The 14133-nt window shown below is 35.2% G+C and overlaps 1 protein-coding gene across 9 annotated transcripts in view; it reads right to left on the bottom strand.

Annotated features, from left to right (window-relative positions):
• The window catches only part of VPS13B (vacuolar protein sorting 13 homolog B), a 717975-nt gene that overhangs the window by 430270 nt on the left and 273572 nt on the right, over nucleotides 1-14133 (bottom strand). For 8 of the 9 annotated variants that reach the window (XR_007135424.1, XM_047783533.1, XM_047783534.1 and 5 more), the window contains exon 21: nucleotides 9721-9868. Coding sequence is in view for 8 of the 9 variants with exons in the window: in XM_047783533.1 (XP_047639489.1) it covers nucleotides 9721-9868 (148 nt within the window). In the remaining variant the exon portion in view is untranslated. The remainder of the gene's footprint in view (nucleotides 1-9720; nucleotides 9869-14133) is intronic. The other variant, XM_047783535.1, reaches the window with a different exon arrangement.

The raw sequence follows: 14133 nt of genomic DNA on the forward strand, positions 1-14133 counted from the left end.
TCATTGCCCAGAATAATGCAGAAACTTATAATCTGAACATTATGCATGATTTTAAACTCTGCAGACTGCTAATACTTTCTTCCATAAATTTTTGATTTAAGAGATAAAAACAATTTTCTTACAAGGTAAAAAAAAGGGAAGAGTAATTCAATAAATCTATATTTTCATAAATTTCTTTGATTATTTTATGAATGATATTTTAACTTTTATTTTATTTTTTTTTATTTTTTATTTTTTTATTTTTTTTTGTCTTTTTGCCTCTTCTAGGGCCACTCCCATGGCATATGGAGGTTCTCAGGCTAGGGGTCTAATCGGAGCTGTAGCCACCAGCCCACGCCAGAGCCACACCATAGCTCACGGCAACACCCGATCCCCAACCCACTGAGCAAGGCCAGGGATTGAACCCACAACCCCATGGTTCCTAGCTGGATTCGTTAACCACTGAGCCACGACGAGAACTCCAACTTATTTTATTTTAAATGTACTTCATTAGATAAGCTTCATTTCATTTAAAATCCCTCTATTCCACAAGGGGAAAATATTTTTTAAACCACATTTTATCCCTAAGAGAATAAAATCAATTACGTATTAGGCAATAGTGTGTATGCTCATGCTTTAATATTTTCCAATGAAACTAAATATCTAATTAATCACAAAGGAATGGCATTTTATGCTAAGCTACATGATTAAAGTGAGCAACTTCTAATATACATAAATCCACAAAGTATTTCTTGTACATTAATACCAATTCCACACTCTAATTAGGAACATACCTGCTCAACATTCATGCCTAATTGAATTAATGATGGCCTAAACATTTTTAAATGAATAACTATATTGGTGTGACTCATTTTACTTACAATCTACAATTCTTAAAAAATCAGAAGACAGAATACATAAGTGCCTTCAAGAGCAACTACTACTTAGCAAAAATTAGATATCCCTCCTTAAAACCTACAAATTCTACAGCTTACAGAGCCTGTGGATAGAAAGATTTTTTTTTTTTTAAAGAATTAAAGGAATTTCAAACTTGGAGTAACATATTAAACTGATTTTTTTTAAAAAACGGAAGGTAAAGCATAATGTCCTGCCTTATTTTCTTATAAGGAACATATTCCTCATACATGAAAGGGGCTTACCTTGAAAAAATTATACATTTCCTAATCACTTATATTCTATGAAACAGTACAAGAAAACAATACTTATCCTGAATAAATACTTGCTTATGGAGAGAAAATAAACTAGACTGACCTATAGTGAATGGTACATACTTTATCTTCTTAACCTTTTTCTCAGAGGAAGTGGAAATTCTGTTAAATCCTACATCTGTTTATAAGATTCTTTTTTTTTTGTCTTTTTGGGGCCACACCTGCGACATATGGAGGTTCCCATACTAGGGGTCTAAACAGAGCTACAGTTGCTAGCCTGTGCCACAGCCACAGCAATACCAGATCTGACCTGTGTCTGCAACCTACACCACAGCTTAGGGCAATGCCAGATCCTTAACCCACTGAGCGAGGTCAGGGACCCGCAACCTCACGGTTCCTAGTTGGATTTGTTTCTGCTGTGCCATGACAGGAACTCCTGCTTATAAGATCTTACATTCTATTTCATCTGTGATCTCACTGCGTAAATTATTCCAAACTTTACTGTATCTCCAATTTTTTCCTCTGCCCTTATTTCACTGTAACTAATGACATACTCAAGTTTCTTTACAGTTGAATTTCCTAAAAGAGTACTGTACAGAGGCTATCTCTGCATGCTCAGTTCCCATTCATTCCCTAACAAACTAAAGCTCCTCTGGCCAAAGGACTTTGGCCAATTAAAGTTTTTCAGCCTCATTGTTCTTGAGGACTTTACAGCATATCATGCAGTTAGTAACCCTCTTCTCAAAACTCTTTTCAATTGTATCACATATATATACGTTCCTTTGCTGCCTACTTCTCCATCTCCTCCACTGGCTCCTACTCCTTACTCTTGAATGAGTAAGTTGCTCAGAACTAAATTTGGGGCTTTCTTCTCATCCTGCTGTGTGTGGTCTCCCTGAGAGGTCATGCACTCTGTGGCCTTGATTACAATCTACATGGTGATGACTCCCAAACCTGTATCTCAAATTGCGAAAAATCCAAACTATATCTTAGACATGAAAACACTTTACCAGCTTTATGTTCTGATACCTTCACTAAAAGAAAAATATTACTTAGAATTTTTTCTAAAACTCAGCTATGACTTTCCACTTTAAGTTATTGTGGCAGAGACTGTGACATAACTTCCAGTATCCACTCTCCCCTTCTTTCTTCGTTAAAACCCACACCTTCTGGCCAGGCATGTGGCCTTAAACATTATAGACTACCATCCTGAGACCCCTTTGCAGCTAAATATGATCATATGACTAGCTTCTGGCAAAGAAAAGTAGAGCAAAAGTGGGGGGTATGACCTGTGTAGTTTTTAAAGAAATAAAAGAGTTCTCTTTACTCATTTCTGCTCATCGAGATGCAGATATGAGAAACCACTGAAGCATCCATTGTGAACCATAAGGCAAGCCTGGCAACAGAAGCCACCCATAGTGGGATAAAAAAGTACCTGATCTTAGAGAACCTTAATACCTCCGGGGGTCTACTTGAGGGTTTCACATGAGGGACAAAATTCAGTCTTGTTTAAACTGCTGTTACTGAGGGATTTCTGATATTTTCAGCCAAACCTAATACAATCTTAAAAATTACAGTTAAATTACTGAACTATTGCTAAGTTTTAAAATACTTTTTTTTGGAGTTCCTGGTATGGCACAGTAGGTTAATTATCTGGTTTGTCTCTGTGGGTTAAGTATCCAGCGTTGCTGCAGCTGTGGCAAAGGTCAGAGCTTTGGCTGGAATTCAGTCCCTGCCCCAGGAACTTCCATATGTTGCAGGAGTGGCTGGAAAAGAAAAAAATAATTAAAAAATTAGAATATTACATTTTGAAAATGAGATCAGAAGAAAATGTAATTAGAAATATTCTACATAATAGCCCAAGTTCAGCATCAAAAGAGATTCTTAAAAAATAGTCTGAAACCTTTCACTACCTGTACCATAAATAGGTTTTCATAATTCCAGGATTTTTCATATTTAATTCTCTTCGAGAGCTAAATAAAATTAGATTTCCATATGCTTGACAAAATTCTTAAACATTTGAAACATCATAATTTTTTTTATCTTGTTAGTAGCATCAATGACTCTGGGGTGTATGTAAGGACATACTAGGGAACAAAAAAAATGTGAGGAGTAGTGTTTTACTTTGAAACTGATGCCAGGAACTGCGCCACTGACATGACACCTGATTAAAGACAGGCAGAACCTCCATTCTCATCATAGAAGTAAGATATTTCCCAGAATATCCAGGATGGCAGACACAAAATTCGTCACTGTCCTAGTCTTATGGAACTGGGCTGAAAATTTAAAACACTTCTTTTGACAAAAACAAAACAAAACACACAACCAACCAAAACAACAACAACGAAAACCAGACACTCAGACACTCTGAGGTTGGCTGGTTATATATTAGGTTTTAGAGGGGAAATCTAACATAGACCTTACTTTTAACTGATTATGCCATTAAGGAATGAAAGAGGCAAACCAATAGTCATAGAATAACTACTATAACCTGCATCTTTAAAAAAAAGTCTAAATCAATATTTTTTAACCTTGGATAAGTTCTTGACATCTTTATGACTCAATCTCTTTAATTAAAAATTGAAGGGGTTAGATAATTTGTACCTAGACATACATACATTCCCATGTGATTTTACTACAGATAGCCACATGCCTCACTTCCTCATGGGCTTCAAATATCTGGTTAAATGAGAACGTTCAGTGAGACCTACTGTGTGACTACCCCAATTATTATTCCACAGTTCACTAAAGCTGTGTACATTTTTTTTATTTTATTCTTTATGCTTCATTTTGACAACTTTCTAAGCTTTATCTTCAAGTTCACTGATTTCTTGTGCAATGTCCCCTCTACTGTTAATTCCACCCAGTAAGTTTCTCATTTCAGATATTATATTTTTCATCTCTAGAGAGGTGGGTTTATCTCTTTTTTATATATTTTTCCCCAAAATGCGTTAATCTTTCCTTAAACATCTGACATAATTATACCTGTTTCAATATAAAGTATTTAATATACCTGCTAATTCTATCATCTATGTCACTTCTCGGGGGTTTTTGTTTGTTTGTTTGTTCTTTTTGGCTAGTTTTCCTCCTTGTCAAAGTTGCCTGCTTGTTTGCATCTCTAAGAGTTTTTGACTAAATGTTTGATATTGTGGTTTCTAAGATGCTACATGTCTGGAATTTTACTGTATTCCTCTTAATAGCACGGGGCTTCATTTTGCCAGCAGGAAACTATTTTGGTTTCTTCAGGAGCTTTTTTAAAGCATGTTTAATGGGGGCTACGGTAGGCTTTACTCCATGGATAGGTTAGCTCCACTACTGAGGCATAGTCTTTTTGGAGTATCTATCCAATGTTCCAAATGGTCAATGGGAGTTACGAACAACACACAGTAGGAACATAAATGCCTTCCAGACCTGTGTGAGCTCTGAGAATCATTCAGGCTCCTTGGTCATCCTTTGCCAACTTCGCAGAGTTTTGTGCTATGCAGGCACATCTTACTATTCAGCAAATAGGGAGAAATTTATTGCCGATCTCTCAAGTTCTACTGCTGCATGGCTTTCTCTCTCTGGAACACTGTGCCACAATTTCTAGACATCTCTGCCTCCTTATACTTTAATCCCTTTGCTCCCTAAACCTCAATTTAGCAAGACAGCTGAGTTCAGCTTGATATATTCTACCCTGCTCTGTGGTCAGGAATGTGCCTTCAACCAAAAAGCCAAGGCAATCCTAGGGCTCAACTAATTTGTTTCCCTTCTTTGAGGGATTGCAGTCCAGTCTGCCTATTGTCTGATGTCTAGAAACTTTTATCGTTCTCCCATATATTTTGACCAGCTTACTCGTTATTTCCAACAGAAACATAAAACTAGTCCCTGTTACTCCCTCATAGTCAAAAGCTAAAGTTCCATACTTTTATTTATTTATTTAATTTATTTATTTATTTTGCTTTTTAGGGCCACACTCATGGCATATGTAGAACCCAGGCTAGGGTTCTAATCAGAGCTACAGCTGCCAGCCTACACCACAGCCACAGCAACGTGGGATCAGCGCCGCATCTGTGATCTGTACCACAGCTCATGGCAACGCCAGATCCTTAACCCACTGAGCAAGGCTAGGGATCAAATCCATAACCTCATGGTTCCTAGTTGGATTCATTTCCACTGTGCCATGACAGTAACTCCCTAAAGTTCCATACTTTTAATCTGTGGCATTATCTACTAAAATTTATATCATTATCAGGTCTTATAACCTTGGTAGTATTTGAGGAGTCAAAAGGTCTTCTATTACTTTAGGTGTGTACTTACAGTGCTTCAGGCTTAAGAGGTAATATATAAACATGTGAGAGAAAAATGGCTAGAATTTTTTAAAGAGCTATATCATTTATGAAGGATCTCACATTTTAAAGTGCTCATCTTCATTATAAACATTTTCATCAAGAGTTCCAAATTAATGTTCATAACATTTCCCAAACATAGGGTAAACAGATGTCATAGCTTTTAGTGGTTTCCTTGTTTTGAAGGATATACAGATTCTCTAGAAGATTATTTAGAATTTTGTGATAATATTATAGTATCTTCATGTGAAACATGTTGTTACTGTGGCTTGGCATGCCCTATGTGCCTATATCACTGAAACAGCGCTGTCAACACATTTCCAACCATCAAGCACATGTTTCCCCTGCAGCCCACTACTTAAGATTGATTAAAAGAGATCAGAAGAAGATGTCTGCCTCTTGATGAATAATTAAAAAGCAAAATCAAGCCCAGTGCAATATCACCAAGCCTTCGAGATCATGTGCCAAAAATACTACGTAACTGGAGGATGACCTTAAGACCAATTCTGGACCTTAGGTTAAGAATATAAAAATTAAAAAGATATTTCAATAGGAATTCAGGCAAAAAAGAACACATCTCTCCACTTGAAATATCAGTTTAAAAATTGGAATGTACATTTCACAAGGAAGTGAATACATATCCCCCTCGGCTTACAATGGGGTTATGTCCTGAAAACCCATCATCAGTTGAAAATATACTTAATATACCTAATCTACTGAACTTCATGGCTTAGCCTAGCCGACTTTAAACATACTCAGAACACTTACATTAGCCTACAGTTGGGCAAAATTATCCAACACAAAGCCTTTACTGTACTAACGTGTTGAATGTTTCATATAACTTATTGAATACTGTACTGACAATGAAAAAGGGATGGTTGTATGGGGACAGAATTGTTGTGAATGTACTTGTTTATCCTCGTGGATGCATGGGCAACTGAAAGCTGTGGCTCACTATTTCTGCCCAGCATCATCAGAATATCATATTGCATATCACTGGCCTGGGAAAAGGTCAAAATCCAAATATGACCAGAAAAAGGGCAAAATTCAAATTCACAGTATGGCTCATCGTGAACACACATTGCTTTTCACACCATCATAAAGTCAAAAAACCTTAAGTCAAACCATCGTGAGTTGGGGATTGTCTATATACTTAACAAACCGAACTGTTCACTTAAAAAGGTTAAGAAGTAGAAGACAAAAACAACAGGAAAAAAGGTGTGTAAAAGGCTATGAATACCTTACCAAGCTCATTAATGCCTTATGATACAATGTAAATAGAAATTAAAATAGTGATAACTACATTTAGATGTAGGTATAAATTTGAAGGACTCATAATGCATGTTTAAATTAAAACCAAAACAGGAAATATATACTCTAATTAAAAATAAAACAAAATTCTGAAACATAATTGTCAGTAAAGAAATGGTTAGCAAAGAGCACTCTCAAGAAAAGAGAGAACAGGAGTTCCCGTCGTGGCGCAGTGGTTAACAAATCTGACTAGGAACCATGAGGTTGTGGGTTCGGTCCCTGCCCTTGCTCAGAGGGTTAACGATCTGGCGTTGCCTTGAGCTGTGGTGTAGGTTGCAGACACGGCTCGGATCCCGCGTTGCTGTGGCTCTGGTGTAGGCCGGTGGCTACAGCTCCAATTCGACCCCTAGCCTGGGAACCTCCATATGCCGTGAAAGCGGCCCAAGAAATAACAAATAGACAAAAAAAAAAAAAAAAAAAAGGAAGAAAAGAGAGAACAATACCAAGGTTTCCAGAGACATGAAAATGGTGGCCATCCAAAGAGTGAAATATATTAGTTACAGAGAAGTATATTATACCCAGGGCCTTTCACCTTCTACAAATGCCCACAGTCCAAAAAAAGGCAAGCACAGGCATTAGCTTGATAACTCTTCATTGTTAAGCTAGTTTGAGTAAGAATATACATTTGATGAAATACAGACATCCTCACCTGTAAGGAGAATACTTATTGGGATATCTAAACTAAAGATTCTAGAGATGAGGAAACACTAAAGACAGAAAAAGCAAATACCTATAGCGCAAATGCAAAGACCCACAGTTCGTGTCTGTAACTTGAAATAAAGAACTATGTATTGTCTGTATGTTTTCAGATTCTATAAAGTAATAAGTAATGACGAAAAATTCTGTTTGGGGTTTTCTTAATTTACTCAATATAAAATATTAATTTCTTATAATTAAGTGGGAAAGTATAAGAAAGCAAAATAAATCTCACATATTAACTGATATTCATGAATTGACAGGTAACTGATATGAATTTATCTTTAATATTTCTCCACGTATAGCAAATGCATTCTAAAATCCATGTTCATATTTGCTATATACTCCTAGGTCATGTAATTTCATTTAAATTATAAGCATTTTCTGTCACCTTTATACATCCTTAATAACTACATTAAATCAATTATCAAGTGTGATTTAAAAAATAACTACTACAGCAAAGCAGGAGGTCAGAATATGTGGTTAATAGGTGTATGAAATTAAACTTATTTTTATCAATTGATACTTAGTGGACACTTATTTTATTTTATTATGAGGTGATATTTATCATCTCTTACGTAAATTTAGATCGAGATCTAAAGTCTAAAATTTAACATTGACCAAAAAAAAGGGGGGGGTAGTTCCCGTGGTGGTGCAGTGGAAACGAATCTGACTAGGAACCATGCAGTTGCAGGTTCGATCCCTGGCCACAATCAGTGGGTTAAGGATCCGGCGTTGCTGTGAGCTGTGGTGTAGGTTGCAGATGCGGCTCGGATCTGGCGTCGCTATGGCTTTGGTGTATGCCGGCAGCGATAGCTCCGATTGGACCCCTAACCTGGGAACCTCCATATGCTTTGGGTGAGGCCCTAAAAAGACAAAAAGACCTAAATAAATAAATAAAATTTAGCATTGTATCTAAAGGAAATATCTAATTTTATATTGACATGAATTATAGATCATATATGGTATGAAAAGTAAGCACAGACTCACTTTTTTTTTTTTTTTTTTTTTTGCTGCAGCAAGCAGTGGCTTGATGTGTTTCTCTGTTCCCAGACCAGGGAATGAACCAGACCTGGGATGATGACAGTGCTGAGTCCTAACCACTAGACGACCCAGGAACTCCCCAACAGAAGTGTTTTTATCAACTGGTAAATAAAATCTCAACAGAGTAAAAGGTTTGTGGATACTACTAAGTGGAAGTCTACTGATAAACATATATTTTATGAAAAGAAACAGAAAATAGATTAATAAACAAAACTCAACAAAACTATATGTTAGCATTTGTATCATTTTTTTTAAATATGGTAAGGAAATAATGCTAACTTTTTCTCTAAACTACAAATGTTAGTGTGAACTTGTGTATATGATCATATTTTAAATTCCATAAGGACAGGGATCATGGCTTATTAATATTTCTACCCTCAAAATTACTTACATCATAGTCCTACCAAATTACAGACATTCAATAAGCAGTTTTAATTTACTGAAAATATAAAACTTTTTAAAATATAGTTGAAAATATATGAGAATTAAACTGAGTATCTAAGGAAAATATTAGAAGTTAAAAACATCACTTAAAATGAAATCATAAAGTGGGTTTTCCTATTACATGTGAGTGAAGAGTAATTGTTCCATGGAAGGATATATATGTTTTACATTTGCATTGATAATCTAGCTAAGAAAGTAAGAGAAGGAAGAGGAGGGAAGATTGAGATGTAGTGTGGTTTGCAATAATTTACTTTAAGAAGGAACATACTATCGAGAGATGATTCTCCATGGGTCTCTTATGTTTTTGCAAGTAGAGGCAATGAGTGTCTTTGTTCCCCATGGTATTTTCAAGGACAACTGTACAGTGTACAGCCTCTGAAGACAAAAATATTATCTTCCCTCTGAGCAAAGAGCAGATGTGCTTATAGTCTTGTAAGGTACATATAAGGGCTCCCTCTAGAGAAAATGGCAGGGATGCTTTCTACCCATTATAAAAGGTCCAGGTTCCTTTCCTGTAACATAATCCACTGTATACAGGATTACCTGGCCCTCTTTGTGCCACCCTGTGAGAATTAGGCTTAGGGCAGAGACACAAGAAAATGCTAATACTTTGGTAACTGCTAATGCTATAGATAATAAAGTCCTCTGTCACCATTCCAGGAGTCCCATGGTTTTGGTCAGTATTCATGAAATTATGGCCTGGCTAACTTGAAAACTTGTTAGCTTAGAGGTAGGGTGAAATCACAAACCTGTTACTGTTTTTGTTTTTATAGGACTGCTGGCATATTCAGAGGCCTGATATGATTGTTGCTTTGCCAAGGGCGCACTTCCAACAGACACCTCATCCTCCTTCCTTCTGATAATTGGCACAACAAGAGGAACAGCTATCACAGGCTGCTGGAGAGAGTCAAACGAAACACTGAGTTATTTATTATTTCTTAAGCAGAGAAGGTTAAACATAGCATCACTGAAGCAAGTCCTTTACATGTTGAGGTTGAGGCTTTATTATTTATTATTATTTTTAATGAATAATCATCCATAACCCTCACCCCACAGGGATAAACAATGAGCATTCTGATACATTTCTTCCCAGTGTCTACATACTTTTTTTTTCAATTGAAGTAAAACTGATTTACATCCTTGTGTGAGTTTCAGGTGCACAAAACAGTGATTTGATATTTCTGTGCATTACAAAAGGATCACCACACTATGTCTAGTTATCATCTGTCACCATACAAAGATACTATAATATAATTGAATATATACACCACACTGAACATGGGCTTTATTACTTTGAATCAATTAATCAAACACTCTTGCCTTCCCCTGTGGTCCCTGTGTCTCTCACACACACTTACATATGGACACAAAAATTTCAATTTTAAAGTAGAATTCTGTGCAAAAACCAAGGGAGCTTGGAAATAATTGAAATTTAACATAAATTATAGTAAGAAGTATAAAGATAATACGGTAGGGACAAATCAAAAGTTAACTTTGAAAGTTATGATTACTAGAAAATGAAAAGTTATAAAATGATATTTCAGAGACATACTTCTATAAACTGATTATGTACATGTAAAAATGGACAGTCCAATTATTGTTAAGAATTGCTGAAAACCTCTATATTTTGTCTAACAAAGTGGTATCCAGAGCATAGTTAGAAAGCACAGAAAAATATTTATAGCTAGAGAAAGCTGGAAAACATTATGATCCTATATTGAATGCATGAGTGCTGTGCTAGATAATAAAGCAGCTGTTTTATCTTTATTCACTAAAATAAAATCTGATGTTACTACCGATGACGCCCAATACAATCTTGTCAGATTTTTGGCAAAAAAAAAGAAAAAAGAAAAAAAACAGGTATTTTTAAGTTTGCTATGGGATCAAAGATCAATATTGAACTAGGTGAAGACAATCATCAAGTATTGGGTTTTAGCCACAAATTGAGGAGGAAATTGCAGCCTGGGCAAAAAAAGATGATAACTGTGATACAGCTGCATCAGATGGTGGATCTGGAGGGGACTGCTTAGGCTGCAGTGTAGTCTAATACTACACTCGAAACTACAATGGCCACACTTTCATAGATCCGATTTTAAGCTTCACCCAATTTATTATACTAATTCAATATTACTGAAATTATGAACACATATTTCCATGAGAACAATGTACATTATGTTACCATACAATATAATCAATCAAGTAATGGGTTAGAGGGGAAAAGCCAAATTATTTTGCATGTCCTTACTTAGACTGAGTAAAAGGACAAAAAACTGATAATGAGAGAGTGACAGATTAACTACATTGTGGAATACACCACAATGTAGAATACCTGCTTTCTTGTTGAGCATTTAGTCAAATGGATAACATTTATGAAAATCTAAAAATGAAACAGTATTTAAGACGTTGATGAGAATTGTTGAGCATAAATTTAAACTTTCTCATCTATGAAATAAGGGAGTGGAGACGTCTCATAAAAAAACCCTTTATGCGCTAACATTGTGATTCCATAATCCTTTGAATTTCCTGATCATCATTTATAAGCAGGAAATATGATGAAGCACTCTAAGAAATTACAACCAAGTTTAGGACCAAAATTAATAAATAATAAATAGAGAAAAATAATTTTTGTATAGTGTGATATTTAATTCATGCACAAGAGTTGAAACACAAGGTTAATGAAAGCCATGGTATTAGCAATAACCAACAACAAACAAAAACCTTTCATTTGGTGGCTAAAACTCTGGGGGCATTTTCACATAGGTAAGAGCAAACGGCCAAATAAAAACCCTTTCTAGCAAGAGAGCACGGCTCTTACATTTCTTATATACAACTGTATTCTAAACGCCTATAATGGTGTCCAACAGAGACCCTCCATAAATATTTGCTGAATGATGGCCAATATAGATATTACATGTTAGGCATGAAGAAATACTAGAAAAAGAGTAAGATAAGTGATTCCCACCACGTTTTTTGTAAATATGGCTACCCCAGTCAAAAATATCATAAAAAGTAGCTTTTATTTTTAGCAACTTCCCGTAGCTCTGCTTAAATTCTTCTACATTCTGGTACTGGATAGTCTCCTAAATTTCAGTTGTAACTTCACCCCAGATCTGTCCCATCCTTGCCCCATCAATATCCTGTGATCCCAAAGTACCTAAAATCCTTTTGTTCCTCCTCTATGAAATTTCATTTATTATTAATTTAATACATGTAAAATATAATAAATTATAAAGAATTAAAACACCCATATTTTCATCATAAAAATAATTTTTGGCAATTAACTATCATATTTGTTTCTTTTTTAAGAAGAAAAAGGAAATATTACAGATAAGGCTAAAATTATCTATGATTGCTAACTGCCCATTCCTCCCAGTGTCTATCACTATTATAATATTGATACAATCTTTTAATTTTTTATTGTACATTTATTTACATACACACACCATATAGGTATTAGCATTACATAATGTCTAATAAGTAATTTATATGAGGTAGTTTGGGAAAAATATAATAGATACTCTCACTGCATATATCCTTGGGAAATTGATTTTTGCATTAAATATAATTTTGAGACTCGCATGTTAAAAAAATATTGAATAATTTTTAACAATAAAATAATACATCATGTGAACATGTCATACTTTATTTATCTATTTTTTAGAGAGAATATTTAGGTTGTCTCCAGTTTTACATCATTTCAAGGACTTCAGCAATGACAGGTTTATACATGACTCCTTAGGCTCATATACATGTCACTATAAGAACATACAGGTATATCAAAAAGTGGAATTTAGGGGTCATGAGGTAGCATGTATAATTTTACTAGATAATGCCAAATTTATAAATTTTCACTCAGAATGATAGTATCTGAGTTTATCCATTTTTTACATTTTCACCACTACTGAATAATAGCATTTTTTCACCCAAATGATTTTAAAAGTGAAGATTAGTCATGGGTTGATAAGTATTGAAATTGGGCAGTAAGTTCATAGGGTTCAACTATACTATTCTCTCAATTTTCCATGTTAAAGAAAATGTAAGACTGAAATAGTAGATTGAAGACATTTCCAAAAGTATATTTTTGAGATACGCTGAACTGTAGCAAAACAGTAATATTATAAAGTGCTAATGAAAATATAAACTGTACTGGTCATTTTGCAAAATATGCTAATACTGAATTGCTATGCTGTTACCTGAAATTAATATAATGTTACATAGCAATTATATCTCATTAAGAAAAAAATTACAACTATATTTTTCTCAAATGGTCTCTGCCATTCACCTTAACTTTTCCATCACCCATATTCTATTTCCTGTTAAAACTTCCTAAAAATCCAAGTTTGCTTCTACCAATTTCCTATACTTCCTCATTATTCTTCAGAATAAAGTTCCAAACACTTAGCATTATTAATAAAACCTTTTATAAACTGCTTTTCAATTTCTACCAGTTTCTATAAGGACACTTGACTCTAGTCTGGAAACACTGAAGGTCCTTTTCTTCCCAGGTTATTACATTGTTTTTGCCTCTGCTCATTGAGTTTAGTCTAGAATAACCTTCCTTGTCTGGCTTACCCCTATGATGATGCTCAGCTCACCTGTCAATTCCTATTGTTAACACTCACCCTTCACCTGATCCTGAGAACATTTCCTCTTTTGTTTTCATATACTCGTGTAAATATACCTCATGCAGCAATTATAGTCAGCCCTCTGTGGATCTGGAATCCAAGGATATAGAGGGCAGACTGTGCTACACCAAAGGACCTTAGCATCATGAGTCCTGGTATCCATGGGGGAGGGAAGGCTAGAACCATCCCTTGTAGGTACCAAGGGAGACTATACTAAGAATGGTGTTGCTATATTCCTTTACATTCTCAAACACACTAAATACCTCTAGAGGGAGGAATATTCTCAACCATGATTTTTATTTCTGTAGCTCCAGTATCTAGCATACTGCATTGTATTCTGTAATTATGTGATAAAAGGAATCAGGAAATAGGGAAGGGGTGGCAGAAGCTTCCAATGAAGTTAGGACAAAGTGAAGGAAAACCTTTAAAGATGCTCCTTGAGACACAAGTTGTACTTCTTCTTCTTTTTTTTTTTTGTCTTTTGTCTTTTTGTTGTTGTTGTTGTTGCTATTTCTTGGGCCGCTCCCGCGGCATATG

This window comes from Phacochoerus africanus, chromosome 6 (genome assembly GCF_016906955.1).
Source record: "Phacochoerus africanus isolate WHEZ1 chromosome 6, ROS_Pafr_v1, whole genome shotgun sequence".
NCBI lineage: Eukaryota > Metazoa > Chordata > Mammalia > Artiodactyla > Suidae > Phacochoerus > Phacochoerus africanus.